The sequence below is a fragment of the Pelophylax lessonae genome (assembly GCF_965119305.1).
Source record: "Pelophylax lessonae genome assembly, chromosome: 4".
Lineage (NCBI taxonomy): Eukaryota > Metazoa > Chordata > Amphibia > Anura > Ranidae > Pelophylax > Pelophylax lessonae.
Genome location: NC_138771.1, coordinates 360046722 through 360070925, shown reverse-complemented (window position 1 = coordinate 360070925; position 24204 = coordinate 360046722). Strand labels below are relative to the sequence as shown.

The following is a 24204-nucleotide window of genomic DNA, read 5'->3' as shown; positions in this document are numbered from 1 at the left end:
AGCTTGTTTCTTTGTGGACACGCAACCACACCATACCTACTCAGTCCTCCGCTGCAACCTTTATGTTATTCATTGCACATCATTTAGATATTATAACAGATTAGACTACATTTTTTAGAACCATAGATCTTGTTCTTACCATTCTCCCCAGCCTCCAACATGTCTTGCAAGTATTTGAATGAACCAGACTGCTTGGGCTTTGACACAGGTACCTCGTAGTCCTGAAGCATTTTGTACACATCTGATTCAACATCTATTCCATTTCGGCTCCTTGGAACATTCCTTAGTGGGTCTGCACTGTTATATAGAAAGTAAAAATAAGCATTGGTCTAGTGTTAACAAACGTTTTCATTATTTTATTAAACATCAGTATGTCTGGATCTGTTACCATCTATGTTTAGGTATTCCCACTTCTTTTGTGGCACTGTCCACACAAAAACATAAAATAAACAATTCAAAAGAAAAAAATGACTTTTCAATGGCAACAGCAGGTGTGCAAACCATAAAACTAAAGCACATAGCTCTCCCAATCAGCATTCCCAGCATCCCCAGGAAACATACGTTGTGATGTAGTTTGTGCTTTCTAGACTCTTCCAAAAACTGAAATATCAGCTTTGTGTGAACTGGTTGGAGATTTCCATTTTATAAAATGTTTTATTCATGCAAACAATGTTTCTGTAATACAGCTTTCTAGATGCTTGACTGCTAAGGCTTCATCAAACCGCCATAATATCAATTTCAGAGTACATAAGCCTGATCATGATAGAACTAATTCTTTCTTGGATCATTTCTGTAACAAAGTATGAACTATTACTCATACCCACTCCATTTTGAGGAGAAAAAGGATGAGATTAGTATTTTTATGATTAATCCCTTTTTTGTTAAATTTACGTAGAGAAAATAAGACGTATGTTTTACAGTAAGTCAAGCATACAGAAAGCAAAGTAAAGGCAGGTACAAAAAGAAGACTCATATAGAATACATATCAAGTATGTAGTAGTCAAAGCTCACACCATATTGGAATAATATACTACTAAAATAATAAGAACACCACAGTATCAGTTGCTAGAGTAAGCACTAAATGTGGTCTGATAAAAATACAGTATAGGTGACAGGTAAGAGGAGATAAGGTACATGGGGGTCAGAGGAATTTGAGCTAGGACAGCCATTTTTCCTAATTCTGTAACGTACAATACAAACATAGGTTCAAGGTGTACACTGACAGAACAAGGCATGAAACAAAAAAGTAATGACTCAAAATTTACTAAGGAAAAGAGAAAAAAGGTAAAGAAAGGACAAGGAGAGGAAGAAGAAGAAAGAGAAAAAAAGGAAGGTGGGGAAGAGACCAGGGCACCGCACTGTCTCTGAAATACCCCAGCAGTCAAAGGAGAGATACATTACCTTGAAATTGGGACGGTCAAGCAAATGTGCTTAGAGATACGATGCAAAGTTTGAAGAGTATTTGAAATGAGTCCATACAGACCATGTGATCTTGTAGGCATCAGTTTTATCTTTTTATTATAAGATCAGCCATTTTGTATGACAGATGGAGTCCATTTTTCAAGCCGAATCAGTTAAAGACAAGACTGTTAGGTTTTCGCCAGGATCTGGCTATCACAGTATAAGTTAGGAAGTGTTGACGTAAGCTCTTTTTGTTTAATTTGTAGGAACCATGTAACATGGATAACCAGTGATTTGAAGGAAGGTTGTGATTTTATCCCCCCATGAGTTTATAGTAAAGTTGAAGTATTTTGTCCCAGAAGGGAGTAATCAGGGGGCAAGTATCCCAGATATCTATCATGGTACCTGGAGCCTTTAAGCATCTCCTGCAAGTATTCAGGATCGAGGGATCCATATGATGCAAAATATTAGGGAACCAATACCATCTGGAAAAATGTTTTAAGTGCTCTGGATGATCTGGACTTCAGTATCTTGTCCCAATCTATCTCTTCAGAAGAGATGATTAATTCCTGTTCCCATTTGACCAAAAAGTGTGGGTTTTGCAGAATAGATTCTTTCAATATAATTTGGTATTAAGGAATGTTCAGGTCTAGTGAATTGGGAAAGCAACCACTCAAAATCTGCGTGGAATCTGGTTAGGAAGTTTATGTGAAACGCAGTTTTAAGATGCAGTGTTGCAATTGGAATTTCCAATCCAAGCCTTAGTGGGATTATGACAAGAAAGTAGCATCTGAGAGGGACAGGAGAAGAAATTTTCCCTTTTGTAAGGTATGGCATATGAGAGGCCTAGCTTCTCCCTTCCAAGAGATAAAATGAAATTGGTATAATCAGAGGGAATGCAGTAGTACCAAAGAACTGTATTAAGGGACTAGGCCTAGAAGCAAGTAGTCCCTTGGCTATATAAGTATCCCAAATATTTAGGGCGGTGGACAGTACACCAGTAGGGGTAAAGAACATCAAGTAGGTCTACAACCAGGATCTGTCCAGGGTAGAGGTGGGAGATCTAGGACAACCATATTGTTCTATAAGGTAGTCCATAATTTAGTGCCATCGCTGTGGTACCAATCAAGGATCCTGAGTAGTGATGGTGCAGTGATGGTCCACTATGGAGCCTCTTAAAAGTTACAGGTAGGGACTACAGGTAAACGGGTGCCTTGGAGGGGCCTGTAGCTTTTGCATGTATTTGCAAATGTGTGCAGAGTAAACACCTGTTTTTACCGCATACTGTTAGACAGATCATCTTGTCTGGTCACAGGTTGGTCGGTAAGTAGAGCTAGGAATTTTCCTTGCCCTTTTTTTTGTCATCTAAAGAGTTACCAGTGATGTGTTCTTTCAATCAAGCTCATCCGTTATCACTTACATTTTCTGCTCTTAGTGCACCTGAATGTGTGGCTACAGAGGAGCATGTTCCCATCAGGTTATTTTCACAACTTAATAAGTAGAGATTAACACCAGGTAAATGGGTAGATTTGGATGCGCTGCAAAGAATTTTATTACTGAAGTGTCTAGAATGGCTTAGTTTGCTCATACTTACAAACAGGTGGTCATATTAATATATACCTTTTTTCACATTTGTGGCCATAATTAGTTTTATATTACTAAAAAGAATACTTGTAAGTAATGGAGAGTTAGTAATTTGATTTTAGCCAATAGACATTGGATGAAACTTAACAATAACATTGTTATAAATACTGAAATTTTCCTGCCTTGTTTTAGTTTTAAAAGAGTCATTTTGAATATTTTACTTTTCTAAGGAGCATACTGTATGTACCTGTAAAAAAATGTTTTACAAATACACAATTTTTGGAACAGATATTTCAACACTGTAAGCCTGCTTTTGATATTCTTTTCTTCTTTAGGCTACTAATAAAGCTGTCCAGGCTAGATTTAACCCATGCTATCTGAGAGTTACATTGAACTTCCATGTTTATAATGCCAAGATGTTAATAACGAGCATAAATCTGGTTTGTCAAATAGTGATTTCAGAAGGGAGGTTCTATTTAGGATCTAATTTCTTCTTGTTGAGTTGGAAAGGATAAATAGGGAGACTGGGATAAAGGGATGACTTTCATTCCTGGTTATTATCTGTTTTTCTCAGATTCCAAGACAAATTTGTTGCTCTGTTATATTGAGATGTTTCCAGTTTGACCCTAGCCAATCTTTCTTTTTTTTCCAAACAAGTTTTTATTGAAAATTCATTTTTTGGAACATACAATATAAAGATAGACCATTGAATGGTGATACAGTGTTACAGTTAGCGTGTTTTACAAATTAGTAAGAATATTATTACAGTTGAATCAGGTTGGTAATCAAACAGCTAATAGTGTGTGAAGATAAAATTAAAAAAAAGGGGGGGTAACATATGTCGATCATCAGACTGTATGCATCAGATATAAAACAGGGTAATTCCCATAACATATAATAGTAGTGAGGGTATTTGAAGGATTTATAGAATGAAAAGAAAAAAAAAGGGGGGGGGTGTGAGTGGAGCGTATGTGTAAAATCTGCCTGTCTAGGTAAGGAGATTTTGTCTAGGGTGTAGACAGCATGAAGGGGATTTTGTACAATAGCCAATGGCGTAAACAAGATCAGTAATTGCGGTGGTATGAGAAAGAGAGAGGGGGAGGAGAAGAAGACAAAAAAAAGGAGGAGAAGAGGGATAAATTGGCAAGATCTCACCGGCAAAGAAGGGGGTTCCCCCAATCCACGATCATCCCTCCGGGGGAGATGTGGTATGTAGCTTATATATGAAGTCTTACAGAGAGGGGTATAGAGAGAGTGAGAATGGGAGGGGTGTCAGCCTGGATGCTCTTTATTTAGTTAGAGATTAAACCTGAGGTGTAGCTAGGCATTGGTAATGATTAGTTGTACAGTAGTGGCGCTAACAGGTCCAAGTAACTGCAAATATGGATGGGGAATCTTTCGCAAGGCTAATAAGTTCTTCCATGTTGGCAATGTTTGGCGTGTGAACCATTCTAAGAGAGAAGCTGTTTGAGTTGTGCCCCAATGTATTGGTATGCATAGTTTCGCTGCATTCACCATGTGCATAGTGAATGATTTATGATAGTTTCTTTGACGGAGAGATGTGTGGTGGAGAAGGAATTGAGCGGGTGAATAGTCAAGGGTGTAGGTCGTAACATGTGTGATCACAGAGTGTGCCCCGGTCAAAAAGGTTTGTATGAGAGGGCATGTCCACCAGATATGTAGTAATGTACTATCGTCTTGATTGCATCGCCAGCACTGTTTAGGAAAATTTGGGTTATTTTGTGTAGCAGAGCAGGAGTTCAGTACCATCTTGATATCATTTTATAGCAGTTTTCTTGCGTTGTTATGTTGACAGGCTCCTCATGTGTATTGGTTCCAATCTTCAAGGGAAAAGGCTATGTCAGTGTCTCGCTCCCATGTCGAGCAGGCCTTTCCTGTAGTAGAAGGTCTATTTAGGAAAAGAAGAGCATGGATTGAGGAGATGATAGGGTTGTTGGGGTGTAGTTTTAGAACATAGGCTCTCATAAGGAGTCGAGATATTGCGTTTGTCCAGTCTAAGGAGTGAAGGAAATGGCGAAATTGCATGTAGGACCATTGCGGTATAGGAGTGTTCGGCCATTGTGAGATAAGGTTTGACCTATCTAGAACCTTGTCATTGCGGAGGAGGTGGTGAGCACAAAGAAATGGTTGGGGGGTCATCCCAGCTGGGAAGTCTGAGTTGAAGTGAATAGGTGTCATGGATCCTCCTATCGAAGATAGGCCATATTTTGAGGTAGCCTCTCGAAACATACCAACAAAGGGCCAATGTGTGGGTGCTCCTTGAGAGAGGAAGGAAGATGGCGTGGTAATAACCAGGGGGTAGAATTTATAGAAAGGGTCAAGAAAGAATCTTTGAGGGTAACCCAGTCCTTGACTCGACTGTGTATATTCCAGTCGACTATCCGCGAAAGGTGGCAAGCCTGTAATAGTTGAGTATATCTGGGAGACCTATCCCTCCTTTTGTTAGGCAAGGGTGAGTTGGTCATAGCTGATTCTAGGCCATTTGTGTTGCAATAAGAAGGTTACACAGAGGCTTTTATATGACCTGAAAAACGCTGACGGTAAATCGTATTGGAATTGCTTGTAGTAGATAGAGCAGGCGGGGTAGGACGTTCATTTTCAAGATGGCCACTTGCCCCATCTACCGAGATCTTCCATTACTGTGCGTAGGACAGGAAGTTTTTTGCATAGAGGTCAGAAAGTTTGGTGGGGAGTTGGATGCCCAGGTAAGTGACAGCGTCCTGCTTCCATGTAAAATGGAGGTTTTGTTGACACTGTGTGACAGTTGAGGTGGGTAAAGTGATGTTTAGAGCATGGGACATATTAAAATTCATTTTACAGTTGGAGATATAGTGAAAAAGCTCGAAATCTTTCAGTAAGTTAGGGAGTGTGGTCAGAGGTTTCGACAGGAATAGTAAAATATCATCAGCGAGTGCCGCTATTTTATACGATCGATCCGCAACCGTCAGTCCTTGAATATCATTATTTGCCCGAATGCGACGAAGAAAGGGTTCCAGTGTAAGTATGAACAATAGGGGCGATATCAGGCAGCTCTGTCTTTTACCGTTAAAGATGGGGAAGGCATTTGACAGGAGAGCATTATCTCAGACTCGCGCCAATGGTTTGGCGTAAAGGGACATGATGAAATGAAATAGACGGTCTCGGATCCCTATTTTGCGCAGGACACCTGCCATATAATCCCATGCTAACCTGTCAAACCCCTTCTCTGCATCTAGGGACAGAAGGAAGCCAATAATGAAGGTTAAGGGCTTTGGAAGTGTTATCTCAAATCTTACTTGGTCTTTAGCAGTTAGATTGAAGTAACGGAAACAAGCAATTGGCCGGGATCTTTGCAAAATAATTTATTTTGACATTTAAAAGGGAAATTGGTGGATAGTTCATTACTGACGTTGGGTATTTGCCTGCTTTGGGGACAACTGCATTATGGGCTTCTAGAAGGTAATGTGTAGCAGGGGTAGAGAACGATATAGAGTTCTAGGCGTGGAAGAAAGGACCTGCTAAATCTTCTTTTTTTTTTTTAAATTTATTTATTTATACAAAAGAGACAAAGAAGATATTCCAACATCACGTTCCAAATCCAAATCACATGGCTCAAATATTAACATATAATTATTTCAATCATAGTCCATTGTGTATTGATCACCATCTCAACAGATATAATCAGAATTATAGAACTTATATTAAGCCATATCGTGAAAAACAGCGGTACTCTCCCGTGTCTCTTAAACATTTTTCCAAAATATTTAAAAAGTATATAGAATACAACCAAGAGAAAGAGAAAAAAAAAAAAAGGGAGAAAAGTAAAAAAAAAAAAAGGGAAAGAAAAAATAAATAAAAAGTAAGGACAAAAGAATAATAGGAGAGAGAGAAGAAGAAAAAAAAAAAGGGGGGGGAAGAATTTTCCACAACTGGTATCACGCCAATTTTTGTCATATCTCATTTATTCTACCAAAACCATCCTTGTCATGCTCACAGATCAATCCAACCCAAAAATCCGTTTAGTCATAGGAGACCTTGACCACCTTCTCTATATCACATGCCCACAAAAGATGTTTATTCAACTTTTATCTTCTAGCTTATGTTACAGAGGATCGTCATCACCTCTTCTCCTCCGTTCCTTCTCTCATGTACACTACTGCCATAAGGCAACCAGTCTAAGTCACTATACATGTTTCCCCCTCCTCTCTCCTCCCCCTCTCCTCTAATTTGGAGGGGGGAACTTATCAGGGAACCTAAATCATTTCCCAGTTTGGTATGGTATTCAGACTTGATACTTTAAGTATCAGTCTGCTCGTTGCAAAGTTTTAACCTTCTCTGACATTAAGGGACAGTCAGAGAGAGGGAGAGAAAAACAGGGGGCAAACAAGAGGGAGGGCCGGGGAGGAGGGGAAGGGGGTAGGAGGAAGGGAATTCGGGACATATTTTACTTAGGTGATATATTAAATTATACTAGTTCCAATGTGCCCCCCTCAGTGCAAACAATTTACCATCTGTGTCAATCCAATACCCCTTCAGGAGGGTCATGATCCCTCATATTCCATTAGTGCTATCAGGTGCTATCTCTCTACCACCCGTGTCCAGGTTATCTTAGTGCCTTGAATTATCCACTTGTGAGAAAAAAAAAAGGGGGGGGAGGGGGAACCCTCCCCTCCCGATGTGCCCCCGTCTGTGCAAACAATCTGCTGTCTGTTTTAATCCCATACCCCCTCAGGGGGGTCCTAATCTCTCATATCCCGTTGTGCTGTTCCCTTTTTCCCCAGTGCTTCTCTCTACCTCCAGTGTCCAAACATTCTCAGTGCCTAAATTTATCTCTACATATTAAAAGAGAAAAAAAAAAAAATTTGTTTTAAGAGAGGGGGGCAATCCCCTCGTTTGCCCCTTCCGCTTAGTTCTACTCCACCTTGTGTCCATTCTTCCAACTCTTCCTTCCCCTTCTCATTGTGTTCCCTTTAATGCCCACTTTATATTCCTACTATGTCCATTATACCTTATGGTACTATATAAATACCGTTTCCTATGTATTCGAGTTCTTCCTCTCCTCTCCTTCCTCCTCCCCCAGATGGCCCATCTCTTCCCCAATTCCAGGCGGCACCATATCTTAATATGTTCCATTTCTTGTTTAATTCACGACATTGCTTCCCTCTATTTTCTTATTACAACTAAGCCCGGGAAAAGGTGTTACAATGGTCATTAGGGACCGGTGAAAAGTGCCCTCCCTTCATCTGAGACAACAAACTGATTCCACATTGCCCATATTTTTGTATATCGTTCATGTTGCCCTTGTGCCGACAGGATCATATCTTCAAACTTATTTATTTCCTCTACCTTACTCATCCACATGTTAATGGTTGATGGATTGGGGTCTCGTCATCTTATGGGTATACAAGTTTTTGCCGCGTCCAAAAAATGTCGGATAATAGAATGTTTGTATTGTCTAACTGATATCTCCGGTGCATGAATTGTTGGATGCCCAGGTAAGTGACAGCGTCCTGCTTCCATGTAAAATGGAGGTTTTGTTGACACTGTGTGACAATTGAGGTGGGTAAAGTGACGTTTAGAGCATGGGACTTATTAAAATTCATTTTAAAGTTGGAGATATAGTGAAAAAGCTCGAAATCTTTCAGTAAGTTAGGGAGTGTGGTCAGAGGTTTCGACAGGAATAGTAAAATATCATCAGCGAGTGCCGCTATTTTATACGATCGATCCGCAACCGTCAGTCCTTGAATATCATTATTTGCCCGAATGCGGCGAAGAAAGGGTTCCAGTGTAAGTATGAACAATAGGGGCGATATCAGGCAGCTCTGTCTTTTACCGTTAAAGATGGGGAAGGCGTTTGACAGGAGAGCATTATCTCAGACTCGCGCCAATGGTTTGGCGTAAAGGGACATGATGAAATTAAATAGATGGTCTCGGATGCCTATTTTGCGCAGGACACCTGCCATATAATCCCATGCTTACCTGTCAAACCCCTTCTCTGCATCTAGGGACAGAAGGAAGCCAATAATGAAGGTTAAGGGCTTTGGAAGTGTTATCTCAAATCTTACTTGGTCTTTAGCAACAAGAGAGTGAAGTAACGGAAACAAGCAATTGGCCAAGATCTTTGCAAAAAATTTTATTTCGACATTTAAAAGGGAAATTGGTGGATAGTTCATTACTGACGTTGGGCATTTGCCTGCTTTGGGGACAACTGCATTATGGGCTTCTAGAAGGTAATGTGTAGCAGGGGTAGAGAACGATATAGAGTTCTAGGCGTGGAAGAAAGGACCTGCTAAATCTTCTAAAAATGTTTTATAAAAAGTTGCCGTAAACCCGTCTGGTCCCAGACTTTTGCCTACTTTTAATTGTTTAACAGACAGTTTAAATTCTTCAAAGGTTAGTGGCTTATCTATCTCATGAGCGGCTGTTTGGGTAATTGGTTTAGGGCAGTATAGGTTTAGAAATCCTGTTACTGCTTTCTGGTGTGGGTTTGAGTCTGCTGCAGGGCGAGGAGCTTCAGGCAGATTATAAAGTTCTAAGTAATAATGCTCAAATTGAGTTGCTATATTGGTGGAGGTTGTTAGTATTTGGCCTTGGGGGGAGCGGAGTCGGTGGATTGTATAAGCTCCTGGTGTGTCTGTTGGGCTTGTGTTTGCTTATGGTTAGTTTTGAGTTTATGAAGTCTGGTCGTCTATGTCTGCTTTGATACTAACCATATTGCTGAATAATTGGGAGCTTTCTCTAGAATATTTAGGCCCTTGGCATTCATAGACACAAGCTTGCATATTAAATGCGTGTAACAGTCATTTAAAGATTGCAGTTTGTAAATAGTGAATTATAATAAAACAGGTAGTGAAAAAAATAAAAAAGAAGGGGGGGGGGAGTGGGCTAAGAGGGTGGTTTTGCCAGAGAGATCTTGCAGTTATGTAAAGGAGAAAGGGAGAGAGGTGGAAAGAGGGAGGGCACAGATTAAAAAAAATAATAAAAATGGGTAGATAAAAAAGGGGGGAGGGGAGGTATAAAAGTAGGAGAGTGATTTAAGGGGAAAGGTTTGGGCTAAATTATAGCTCTTGGGGTAAGTGGTACTAGAATCTGGAGGTAGAAGTAGGCACGCTATCCCACCCAAAAGGGGAACTTTGAGGCGGATTGGTCAGCACAATTACTAAGAATCTGCTGTGTGGGGGAGGTGGTAAAGAACGGAGGTAGTTAGTTGAAGGTCTCTGGCACCAAAGAGGACAGAAGCTAAAGGAGGACAGGGAGGAGCGACAAAAATGTGGTATAGGAAAGGGGAATCAGGAGCATCATAGCTTAATAGACGTACTTTGACTAGTAAGGAGAGAGAGAAACAGCGGCATGAATGCTTCAAATAGCCACTGCAGAAAAAGAACAGTCAAATGTATTCAAACATTCCAGAGAAAGAACATACATATTTAATTAAATGTACAGATTAGGACCTCTATTCACAATATAATAATGAAAAGTGATGCCGTGGAGGGCTATCAACTGTAGCCCAAAGTATATATGTTAACCTAGTAAAAAGTAGATAAACTAACCCACAATTGCTAATTATAAGTCGTTTAATTGTTTGAGGCTATAGCATCATCTCTTAAACTCATAGACTTATAAACCCGACATACAGGAGACATAATTGAGGTTATGATTATATATCAGTTATCTGTAAGCAAGTATGGGGAGGATATGGGAAAGAGAGGGTAGGGAAAGAAGGAGGGGGTAGGTAAAAATAAGTGAGTTTTACTGATTCAGTAATGGTGTGAGGTAAAAAGACATGTGGTAGAGAGACATGGGATTAAATTTATTATGTTCAGCAGGTTATAGTATTTGAAATGCAACAATAGTAATAATTAAGTCTATACGGTTTAACAGTATATTAAGAACATAAATCAATAATATTCATAGCCTGACTGTCAGAGATAGGATAGGAGTACTCCTATTAAAGAAATAGCCATTTTTCTTTATGGATTAGTAAAGTGTTTCAGAATAATATGATTATGTGGTGAGTTAAGCCCAATAAGCACTATTCAACAGCAAGTAAAGGAGGTAAGAAGAGTGCTTAGTCTAATACCTGCTGGTGTGAAGAATGGAGATGGTTGGCAGCATCTCTGCTCTTGGATAGTACTTTACCCATGTAAGTGGCTCAGACCAATAGTTCAGAGTGTGCTCGGTTATAGTATGGTTTAAGAATCACAAAGGAGTCTTTCAGTTTCAGCAGAAGGAGGGAAGACAACGTTGAGTAAAGTTGGGGGTGGGGGAAAGGGAAAGAGGAAAAGGGGTATGGGGAACAGTGGGGGTGACAGAAAAGGTATAAGGCTTACTGATATTTCTTTGCGTAGTAGTTATCAACAGAGCTTCGGAGTCATGTCCAGGAACAATGACAGATCTAGTAATGGAAATAGTACATATTCTGACATTTGCTAGATCTCATCAGTTACATAATCTGCGAGTCTAGATAGCTAATGGTTATTTATAGCAATCTAGCATCTAGGGAATAGTGAAGAGATTAGTGTCAGGTAGGAATTTCATAGCATTCATCCAATCTCCATGATAGAGAATAGATGAACTTGGTAATCGCAAGTTTAAGGAGAATTGGGGAGATGTGTTTGGTTTGGTTACGAGTATTCCTCTTTAGGGTAGCTAGGTGGACTTGCAGGATTTTGATATGTAGCTAATGGTGGGAGAAACAAAAAGTAGTTTCCTGGCTGGTGGAGTGGTTCCTCTGATATCTTGTTAGGTTGATGATCTTCCTTCTAATGGAGGGGGAATGTCTATTGAAGGATGGATGAGCAGGAAGTTGGGGGGAGAGAAGGGAGGGTATCAGTGAGTGGGCTGAGGGAGTTACCTTTGGCTTCCATTGTGTCAATACATGATGTGCAGCAGAATGGGGAGGTTGATGGGCCATGAAAAACATGGTATTTGGAGCAGGGGTTTGGGATAAACTGACGTATATTTGGGTCCAGATGGTGGAACAGTTAATAGGAGATGACAGTCAGTGTTAGGGATACAAGTGGTAGCCTGATGGCAGAGGAAGGCCCCACGTGTGCCGGAGGGCGGAGCTTAGACGGGACCCCCCAAGGTAAGTGACACAGGCTAACCTGAGGTGCGGAATCTAAGTATCCACCGGTTTTCGCCAGTGCCTCTAGTGGTGAGGATGGACTTTGCTGCGTGTGGATACCAGGTCGCAGTCCTCAGGGTCGCCCCACCAAGGGAGAAACCGGTCAAGATCCGAAGGCAGATAAGCAGACAAGGGAGATCCGAGAGAATGGTCAAACAAGCCAGGGGTCAGGACGGGCAGCAGGTCAACAAGGTCAGGAACAAGCCAAAGGTCAAAACGGATATCAAACAGGTAACAGGAAGCAGGCTTCAGGAACACAGGAAGAGCTGCAGACAAGACAGCGAAGACACAGTGCTTCTGAGCTGTTTAAATAAGGCAGCCTGTTTGCCAATTACTGCAATTAGTCTGCTCTAGGTTAACCCTTTAGATTGCAGAATCATGACAGCACATCAGTGTGCTCAGGAAGCATTCCTAACAGTCAGGATATGTATATGTTTACCGTGTGGGCTGGAGGTTAATCCGAAAAGAAGCAGTAACAACAGATGCAACTAAGCAACTTACATCTCAGTAAGAGGACATACCTGAGTAAGGGGTACAGTTTTTATTCTGGAACAGAAGTGTAAAAGGGGTCCCGGGTAAGGCGGAGCAGGATAGAGAAACTCACTGTGATTTCAGTCTCGGCGTAGTTCGCGTGAGTCGGGGAAGTAGGAAGACTTTTGCCTCCTGAATGTCGGCGAACAACAGGCTGAGGTGAGGCGTCTGGAGTTGGAAGGGCCTAGTTGGAAGGAGCTATACCAATCTGGCAATCCAACTATGGGTAGATCAAGGCTTTCACAGGATGACTACAGATTTTCTGGGACATGCAAATTGGCTGTACAGCCCATAGCAGTAGCAGACAGACAGAAAGGGAATTTCTGCGGTCTCGGAGTAGATCAAGCAAAGGGCAGATATCCTTTCAGTGTTGCAGCATAATGTGAGAGAGATCCTGATAGAGTTTGATTTCTGCATCATTATAGATGATGTCCCCTTGGTTCCTGGCTCTTCTGATGATTTCTTCCTTCAGGAGGTAGTTTACTATATAGCAGACTACATCCCTTGGGGGATCTGAATCTCTGCCTCGGGGTTTCAGTGCCCTGTGTAGGCATTCCATGTCGACTGTAGTCTCATGCAGCCTCTCCAATAGGTCACTGAATATGGTTATGATTACTGGTGTTAGCTGATTTTGTTCCATGGACTCAGGGAGGCCTCGGACACACAGGTTGTGGCGGCGTCCCAGGTTGTCCAGGTCTTCTAGGTGGTGGTGTATTTCTCACAGCTGCATGGTTTGTGCAGTTGTGGTTTCCTGGATCTGGTAAATGGCTGTATCATGGCGGGCAGTCACATCTTTCACATCATCAAGGTGCCGTAATACTCCTTGTATATCAATGCAGAGTTCTGAGATTGCAGCAGAGAGAGTATTCTTGATATTAACTGCAACGGTTTGAATGTCTCCCAGACTTAGCGGCTGATGAGGATGTGGAGTAGGTACAGTCGCCGGCTGAGAGGGTAGGGGCTCCGAGATGAGTCTGTTAGGTGAGCGTGGTGAGTGCAGGGGGTCTGTGAGGAAGCCGCATTGGCTGGGTTCGAAATACCTCCCGAATATTTCAGCTAAGTTGCGTGCCAGAGTCGTGGGGTGAGTGGGAGCGGGGTGTTGCGGAGCTTCTGTCAGGTTTCCCCATATTTGCTTCACTGAATCCCATCGGTACACAGAAATATATGCTGGGGTAGAGAGTTTAAGCGTCCATCCTGGTCCGGGTCTTGACCACGTCCCTCCCTATCCAATATTTAAGGGTTGCATCCCCAACTAAAATAAAACTTATATAGCCAGAAGTCGGCACCTAATTGTGTGAAAAGATAGAAGTGGATGAAAGGGGATCATATGGGGGGGGGGCAGTTTTCTGATACGCCAGAATATAGATGCTGTGTATTCAATTTCAGAAAACATATACAGAACTACAAAAATGAAATACATATATCCAAACTGATTTCTATTTCAAAGGATTTGTAAATCTATTCAAATATAGTGTAATCGATGCACATCTGTTATACTGCTAGCTAAGAAATATCAAGCAACTACTTTCTAGTCTGGCATTACTGCTTCCTGGATCACCTCCTTGCTCATTAGGCAAAGGTGATATTGCTGATTTGTTGCCCAATGAACAGGCTGCAGACAGGGAGGGGAAACGGGGATCTACAAAGCTAACCGTGGAACAAAGGTGACACCTGACTGTCTATAGTATGTGGCAGGGGTGTGTGAAGACTGGCTGAACAGAATTATAAGTCCATTGGTAGGTAAGATAGTAAACATAAATGTATTTTAACTGTGTATACAGCCTGCAAGTCTGCTACAATGAGTCTAAATGGAAGGTGTAATTATACTTTAAATATATTCTAATGGTAACATACATACATTTTAATTGCTTTACACTTCAATTACATGAAGTACGTATCTGCATTTCTGTAATCAAACGTTAACACATTGTACAATGTAGAGATGTCCGGGAACAGGCATACAAAATTTAAATCTTGTAAGTTATTCCACAGCAGGCCATGTGGATCAAGATGTGCTGTAAATATGCGCAATATATTACTGAATATAGCTGAAGTTATTTTTTGCATGTTTACCTGCTTTAGGTATGTCATATACTATGCAGTGTTTGATAAAATTACAGATGTTACAGACATCACTGGCACTCATCATATAAGACAGGGGTTAAAAGATAAGTGGTTCTTTCCTGCAAAAGTACCCATATTTGTTCAGAGTGTTTTCAACACGCTTGAACAATTTCAGGGGGATTCTTTCCCATAAATGTGGTTACTGAACAACAAAATAATTTATTTTATATACATTTGTATTTAATACATGATATAAGATAAGAAAAATCTGAGCCACTGAATGAATGTGTAGCTTGTATGATTGCCGATAAAACAAATAAGCTTGAAAAATTCTTTAGCATTAGCAAAAAGATGTGATTTTGATTAAATCCAACGATGGGTATGCAGATCTGATATACTTGGGGTTATTTACTAAAATTAGAGAGTGCAAAATGTGGTGCAGCTCTGCATAGAGACCAATCAACTTCCAGATTTTACTGCCAAAGCTCATTTGAAAAAGTTGAAGTTAGAAGCTGATTGACTACCATGCACAGCTGCACCAGATTCTGAGTGCAACAGTTTTAGTAAATCTACCCCACTGCATCAATATTGGTGCAGTGGTTCCTGTTGTTATGCAAGGTGAGAATTTTGTTTAAGGAGGCACCTTTTAGTGGCAGTAGGTGACAGCCCTTCCAGCTGACCCTTTTTTTTATAGACTATGAAAATAGCTAAAATTTCCAAAAATGGCTGCAAAAATGTCCAAATCTGCTTTTTTCTCTTGTTTATTTTAGGCTATAGAAATGCTGTCACCATTTAGAACATAGAACAAATTTATATTGATAGCTGTATATGGAATGTAAGTACAAATTACATTTTGTAAACCATATTTGGAAATATTATTATATAAACTAAGTTCTTCCCCCGAATAAAATGTATACATACTTTTGATTCAGAGCAGCTGTGTAGGAGAGTAGGTTTCCATTTAATCCAAGCAATCTTTACATGTAAAATGTACACTATTTCCTATTAAACTGTGTTTTTTTTTTTTCATATCCCTCTACTACTATACTACTGGTAAAGAATCCATGGTCAACTCTGACTTAGTTGGAACATCTCACAAAAAGAGCATCATCTTTCCAGGCCTTACAAAGCCATAAAAATCCAGTTAACAAATTAAGACATTGTACTTACTTTGGAGGTGAAGAAATACTGATCCGACCCATTTGTGAAGAGAGGGGAGAGTCTATGCCATTATTGTTGTCATTTATATAAAGCCTGGATGGATTGTTGTACTGGGCATTGAGCATTGGTCGAACGTCACTGGGGCTGCTCCGTGGCGAAAATGAACTGGGTCGTCTGTTATTGGTACTTTCTGATGGAAAAATGTCCTAAAATAGAGCATATAACACAATAAATATCGCATACTCTACTATTCTAATAAACAAAAAAGCAATATGAAAAAATTCAATTGAGAACATTATGCTATGCATTGTAAGTTTTATTAACATTAAAGTAAATCCAAAGAAAAAACTTTTGTTTTCTTAGTTTTAGATTGAGTAGTTAAAGGATATAACCCTTGTAATTTTTATTTTCCATGTTCCATTTGGCAGATTTCCTTTTACTACCTATCCAAGAGAAACAAAAAGAAGAAAGAGGAAATCCATGGAAATTGAAGGAAATCCACTCTTAGACATTTGTAACACCCACAAATGTCAAAGACTTCCTCTCAATTCTGTTCTGGTTGCATCTCAAAATTGAGATTTTCCCTCTCTTTCAGTCTTGGTACAGATGGTTACTAGGACAAATGTAAAGGAAGAATCTCTCAGTGGAGGCACAGATAAAAATACATTAAAAAAAATTTTCTCTTCTTCTTTACTGGTCATAGTCATTACACATAACTGGTTAGTAAACAAGATAATGCTTAATTATACACAATGCTCAATTATACACTTCTGAATGCTACAGCACCAAAGTGTTTCTGTAGCAACAATTTGATTTAATGTAACCATGTGTATTTCATTTTTCGGCTTGATGCACTGTTTAGGTCCTAGGTATTAAGGATTGATGCATTTGCAGAACCTGATGCGATTTGCTCATTCTAACACCTGGCCATACAGAATCTTCCCCAATAGTGGTAGTAAATACACTCTAAATTCATGAATCTGAACATTTTTTTAGATTTTCAAATTTAACCTGACTGTTAAAATAATTCCTGAAAAAGGAAATATATATACATGGTTTACCACGGCTACCAGACTAATGCTACTCAGTGTTCAAAGTATGATGACACCACAGATTGATCTCAGGATGTTGTGTACCAAGAAGCATGTGTTCAGACCATAATGACAATGACCAAGACAAAAGTGAATTAAAACACCCCAAGTCATGCAAAGATTACATTAGAAAGATATCATTTATGAGTTAAATCGAAGGGCCGGCCAATCACGAAAATTTGCAGGAACATTGGTTGAAGCAATGAAGCAATAGGAAGTGCAGTTGTCAGGAAAGGGTTGACACATGCTGGTGGCTCCTAGATCTATAGGCTGCAGTTTTTGTCCACCAGCGGGTGTCCCTCAGCAGCCAGAAGTTGACATCATCTCATGCAATCAGTCATCACCTGATGCTGGTTGCAGGAAGTGTATTTAAACCCTGTGCATGCTCTTCCTCACTGCCTTGGTGTTGTCTCTATGTGCCCATGACCTGCATTCCTGTGTCCCTGCACCATGATCCCGACCCTGTAGCTTGATCCCTCCCTACCTGCTTACTCCGTCTCCTGTTACCCTCTCCCTGTCCTGTCTTGCTCCCAGCTCCCTCTACCTGATCTCCGGTGTATGACCCTGGCTCTGTTACGATTATGATTCGTTTCTCCTGTTTTATGTATATATTTGGTTTGGGCAGTTGTTCGTTGTGTGTCACTAGTGTTTGGTTATCTGGTTTTAATTTACACAGTTTTAGTTTACTGGAGGTACATTTACATTGGTGTTATTCACTTATTTTAAAATAAATTATATTATTCTAATCTTTACTTGTACCTGATATTCTATGTGGCAGTCCACACATTTCTGGTCACACCTGTTACTGACAGCAGTTCAGTGTTTCTTATGTAAAATAATGCACTAAGGGAAAAGGAATCCTTTTACAGAATACAATATTTTTGGACATAGCATTAACCAGAATTACAGAGGAAAACTATTTAGAGGTGCTTAAGTCAGATTACTGCAAAATTAACAAATAGTGTAAACAGGCATGGAGCAAGTAAATTCTGTAGGGCATCACTAGAGGGATCACCAGCAGGAGAAATGAAGTCCTGATTCCAATACACTTTAGTTGACCCCATCTAAAATACTGTCGGGGGGATTTACTAAAACTGGAGCACTCAGAATCTGGTGCAGCTGTGCATGGTAGCCAATCAGCTTCTAACTTCAGCTTGTTCAATTAAATTTTGGCAATTAAACCTGGAGTACGATTAGTTTCTTTGCAGAGCTTTACCAGATTTTGCATGCTCCTGTTTTAGTAAATCACCTACTGTGTCCCGTTCTAGGCAACAAACAATGATTAAGGGTCTGAAGGATAAATATATAATGAAAGACTGGGAATATAATATGTTCAGCTTCAAGGGAAAGATGAGACATGGCTAAAGGTTTAAGAGGACAGATTTTTCAATATGAAATTGAGTTGAAGAACACAGCCAGCAGGAGAGAAATCCAAGAGTTGCATTAGAAAGTACTATTTTTCTCAAATAGTAAACAGGCCCCCAGCAGAGGAAGCAAGTCAATCCACAATAAATGTAGAAAGATGATCCACACACCGGTAGTTTTTTCTTAAAAAATCTTCATCTTTATTCAGGAACCACAGAACACAACTGCTGATAAGATCAGTTGACGCATTTTAACCTATAAGGCCTTAGTCATAACTACATTTAGGCACAAAACTTTGAAATATATAGTGACTCTACATATTACAGGCTCCACCCATTTGTTGTCCAAATTAATTACAGACAATTAGCAAAAGTTTGATCGGGCGCCTGGGAGCTCGTTTATTGGGGAGCTGTATGGGTAGTAGCACTGCTTCTTCTGTTTGCAATCCACAATAGATACATTTAAACCCAAAATGTTTTGATTATATACACAGTAGGAAAGTACTAGGATCCCTGTCAGGTTTTTATTGCTATCTGTGTCTCTGTTGTGGAAGTTTATTTTGTCTATTTGCCCAGGTGACCACTAAGTGTCCATTCACACTAGTCCGACTTGTCAGGCGACTTGGTCAGCCTGACAAGTCACGCACTGTCGCGGTCCATTGACTGGTACAGGAGCCGTTCTAATAGGAGCATCACAAGTTGCTCCGACTTAGAAAAAGGGTCCTATACTACTTTGGGGCGACCTGGAGCGACTTGCATAGACATTCATTTTCTGAAGTTCGTGCAAGTCGCGCCGAAGTCGCGCTGCACGCGACTTCACAGGTCGTCCCCTAAGTCGGAGCGACGTAGTTTAAGGGAAAATCCCAAAAATTGTTAGTAGAACAGAAAAAGAATGGCAATATGCCAATGAGGACACCTTTTGTCTTTCTTCCAGATCTGTGCAGTAAACCAACATAAAACTCCTGCACTTTTCCTCTGTGCAGCAGTTTCCCATAGCAAAGTCACTGCGGCCCTTGTGCACAGTTACTGGTCTGGTATATGTCACCTGTAGTTTTCTGCAAGGATCCTGTAGTGGGTAGACCACTTATCCCACTCACAACTCTATTTTCTGATGCTGCAAGTGCTTTTACAAGGCAATATATGGATTGCAAAAGCATTTGGTACACACAAAATAGTATCTTTTATCCTTTGTGTCAATGAGCACTATATAAAAACTGTAATTTTTTTGCTCAGCTTTAGAGAAAAGGAAACAGAAAAGTCAGACTTAACGGACCACTTCTGCTATCAGTCTTCTATGTTTCTACAAAAATTCAAGCTACTTCTTGTAACATTCCCGTTTTATACTCATAATATGAATACAAAATTGACTTCATTTATGTAATGTGTTCTTTCCCCATATCTTATAGCTTTTGAATGTTCTGTTTATTGGCTTTTCCTTGTCTTACTTTACTGCTGGCTACAGAAAATATAAAAAAAAGAATAATTTTACAGTAATGGGTGGGATATATCAGAGCCTGTTAAGAGTTACTATAGCCCACATCCTAGCCTGGTATAGTAATATCAGAGTTTAAGGCCATAAATAAAGTTATGAGAAACATAAGTCTTGCATATTCACATGCCTAGCTTGGCGTTTCTGAGTACAAAAAGCAGAACATTAATAAAGACCACTCAGGAAGGGCTGCCCCTTCCCTGGAAAGAAATATGTAAGGGGTGACATGTATTCCAGATGTCTTTTAATACTTGTTACTCTGTGGCACTTCGCAAATGTCAAGTGTCACTTAGAAAAGGCATATATTATTTATATAAAATGAATGAAATCCTGTGCAAGGAGAGGCGTTTAAAAAGAACAAAAAATATTGAACACAATCACATTAAGTTACTTGTCTTTAGATATTAAAGGTATGGTTCTATTATAATTGAAGATTGAGAAGTAAGTATCTCAAGCTTTGGAGCAAGCTGTCACAAACAGGGACACTTTATCTGTAACATCACCGTGATCTATGAAAGTGGAGAAATTGCTTTTATTTTTTAATTCATACAATATCAGCATCATTTGATAAAAAAATTGCATCAGAAAGCTTCAAGCGACTAGGAGCCTGGGATAGTAATTTGTCCGGGATGCTGTAGACAATTATCCAATTTGGGCATTCCCAAACTAAATTTTGTAAGGTAACGTTTAAGATTCTGCTGTGTGTAATTAGAGAACTCTTGCCCATCTAAGTGGTAATGAACCATGGTGACATACTGTCAAAACACATACCTCTCAACTTTTTAGTCTAGGTTCACATCTTTGTAGGCTGCTCCTGATGCGTTTTTGTATTTATAAACCCTAGTTTTTGATGCGTTATTGCATGCCGTTTTCACGCATTTTGTGTTTTTTTTTAAAATACACTGTATATAGCTGGTTGCTAAGGAACGGGCCTAGAAAGCCAGCCTCCATGTCCTTAACAATCGACGAGTCATCAGCTGAATGTAAAAAAAAGAATTGCTGACAAAAACAAATCTTCCTCCGGTCTTCTCCCTCTGGTGGCTTGAATTCCCTCCGCTGTCTTCTCCCTCCAGTGTTTTTTCTCCCTCTTCTCTCTCTGGCGGTTTCTTCTCCCTCTGCTCGTTTCTTTTCCCTCTTCACTCTCCAGTGATGTCTTCTTTGTCTGCCACCATGGGGCGGGCCATCTGGTGATATCACCCGAAGAATGCACCCCATGTGACGTCATGTGACGTGGTAAAGATAAATAGGAGGGGCACCTTGAAGCACAAAGCATTTTGGTAAAAAAACATATCCTTGCTGTTGATTGGCTACCATGCACAGCTACACCATATATTGCAGCCTCCAATTATAGTAAATCAACCCCACTTTGAGGCTGTCCAGAAATGCTTATAATCTGCCATGAGGCCTTCACTTCAGATACATCTAAAATGTAAAAATGCTTTAAAAATGGTTTAAGTATGCTGTGTGAATGGGAACATATAACTAACATATAGTCATTGCCTAATCTGGGGGGGTTCAGTTGCACATCCCCCCCCCCCCAAAGCCAAGGAATATCCTGTGTTTCCATTCTGAAACACATGCTCCACTCACTGCTGCTGCCCACTGCTGTCAGGGTTTGTTTGTGAATACAATAAACAACTGTGGTTGGTTGCTAGGAGGGCCTGGTGTCCTAGTAACCAAACCCACTTGCCTGCTCCACCTCCCATGATTCAGAGAAGGAGTATGAAACTTCCTTCTCTGGACCTGCTGCCAGTGCCCCACCTCCCAGCTTCCCCCTCTAGCTTCCAGCTGCACTGTAACTGAACAGAGTGGACTCTAATGCAAAGGGGTTAAGGAAACTCTTCAGACCCTGATTTAATGTTGGGGGGGGGGAGCTCTGGGGACAGATGGAGTATGTTAGCTCTGATGTCAGTGGGGGACTTTGGGGGCCTTGATGTAAGTGGGGGACTCTTGGGACCCTAGTGTAAAAGGGGGAGCTTTTGGGATGGAAGGAGGGGGGGACCTGATATATAGGTGGGACTCTGGGGACCTGATGTAACTAGGGAATCTCTGGGGACCCTCCTTTAAAGGAGCAACTCTGGGGGCCCTGATGTAGGTAGGGGAGACTCTCACCTACTACAAATCTTTGAACTTTGTTTCACGTACTACTGACCTCTGAACTCTACCTCACTTACTACTGGCTCCTGTCCTCCATCCTGCTGACCCTTGAACTCTGCCCTGCTGAACCTGTACATTGCCCTTCTGATCCCTGTCCTCTGCCTTGCTAGCCACTGTCCTCCACCCTGCTCACCCCTGTACACTGCCCTACAAATGAATGGCCTCTGTACACTGCAATACTGCTGACTTTATCCCCTGCCCTGCTGACCCCCTGTACACTGCTCTGCTGACCTCCCATCCTCTGCCCTCTGACATCTTTTTGTTGCACCCCCACATGAACAGGCTAGATCCAGCCCTGCATTTTGAGAAGTTTTCTCAAATCTGACTGCAAAAATGGAAAAACACATTAATTCTTTTTGGATGTTCATTGCTATCACTAGTTCAGAGCTTATGCACATTTTGTTCCTGGGCAGGTTATATCTTAAATTGCCCATGATGTTATCCGAAAATGTCTTTGAGTCACTCTCTGACAGCCCTTAATGACTGATCTTGTCTACAACAATCATGTAGTTCAGACAGTCTTATCTGACCATTTTTGTTTACCCTGAGAGAAGTCAGCATATACCTCCCCCTCCCATCTGCCTAATTTCCTGAGCTAAAACAAATCATGAATTGGATTGTGCATGCTGGTTAGCAGTTTACTAATTCCCATGACCAGTGTAAATCTACGTTTGCTGGCTAGGGTTCCTAATCAGTGTGTTACAACTGACTTTTCCTAAAAATATTTTCATTGCAGATGCAACAAATGCCAAGTAAAACTAGTTCTTCAAAAATCCATGGCCATTCAAAGATAAAGAGCGTACTGTAATATTCTGAATACATAAATTGTGTTACATATTTTAGATAGCGTTTGGAAGAATATTCAGAAAAGGATATCATGTTTCTCTTAACTCGAGCCTGTAATTTTGAAAGCAATGACAGTTGATTTTTTATCTGAAAAACTAGAATTAAAGAAAGAACAGTAATTATAATGAGGTTTGCACTCCCCTTCAAGACTTTGGTATTTTGATTACAAGTATGGCAGCAGGACAGACATAGCAAAGTTTCTCCCTTCTTCTATACAGAGCTGCTCATGAAAATAGTAAAATAATCCGAGACAAGCCATCTAGGATTATGCCACAGGACATGAAGGATTTAGTGAACTGTAAAAAAAATATTTTATATTTCTAACTGAACATTTTCTACAGCTAGAGGGGTCTTTGAACAGTATCACAGACACAAATATAAGAAAGGCTGTGTCAAAATAAAAACAAATGAAAAAATACATTGACACATCATCTAAAATAATCAGCTAAGAATGGAGATACAGATTACAGAGTTAAAGCAGAGCTACCTATTAGGAAAGATATGGTTGCTATTGCTGACCTCCCCTTATCCAATGAAGGCCCCTTGAACCTCCTTTAGGGAAAGGGAGCCTTGACTGCCGGAAGCATGGCGTCACTGTGGGTGTGAACCCATATGGGAAGTTATGTAGCTCCCTTAGAATTGGCTATAAAGACCTGAGCTGAACTCTAGGAACAGGCTACGCTGGGGCACGTTCAACTGCTCTGAGGAGATTCAGCTGTCACAAGAGTTTTTTAGTTGGTCATAAATGAGCCTATGCTTCTCAGCAGTCATGGTTTCAATACCTTCTGCCACTGACCTTGAACAAGAAGGTAAATCAGACCATCAGACTTATTGCACACTCCTTCAATTGAGAAGTCTTCTGAGGCCCTAGGAACCCATATATCATAAGTACAGACAACAAACTGCTGTACTGGACGTTTCCAGATACGTGACTACCTAAACTGTTCCACACACAGACCGCCTCTTTAAAGCTGTGTTCCAGCCGAAAATGTATGTTTACAATAAAAATACCCCTAGAATAGTCATGCCTCGTGCAGTATAATAAAGTTATGCTGTAAACTATACCCAGTATTGTATTTTATTACTTTGTAAAGTTCTTGCACAGAGCAGCCATCTCTAGTGTGGGCATATGTAGCCGCAGTGTCCTTCTTCCTGTATTCGGTACATGCACCTGCCAATCTTGCGCATGCGTGGTGCATTGAGAACAGTACAATTGCTTGTAGGTAGGGTTTCCATAGCGACGGCAGCGACGGAGGAAGTTGCCGCCCCTTTGCTATGGAAACCTTTTTTCTCCCCCTCCGGGAACCAGGAAGTAAAAAAGCAGTTACAAAGCAGTGGAAACCAACACATGCAAAACACCACTGATATAGGTAAGAGCTTTTTCAAAAT

The 24204-nt window shown here is 40.6% G+C and overlaps 1 protein-coding gene across 1 annotated transcript in view; it reads right to left on the bottom strand.

The window, feature by feature from the left end:
* PDLIM4 (PDZ and LIM domain 4) overlaps positions 1 to 24204 on the bottom strand; it is a 280179-nt gene that overhangs the window by 24570 nt on the left and 231405 nt on the right. The window contains exons 4-5 of the mRNA XM_082255565.1: positions 15878 to 16074; positions 140 to 297 (exon numbers count right to left, since the gene is read on the bottom strand). Of these exons, the coding sequence (XP_082111691.1) occupies positions 140 to 297; positions 15878 to 16074 (355 nt within the window). The remainder of the gene's footprint in view (positions 1 to 139; positions 298 to 15877; positions 16075 to 24204) is intronic.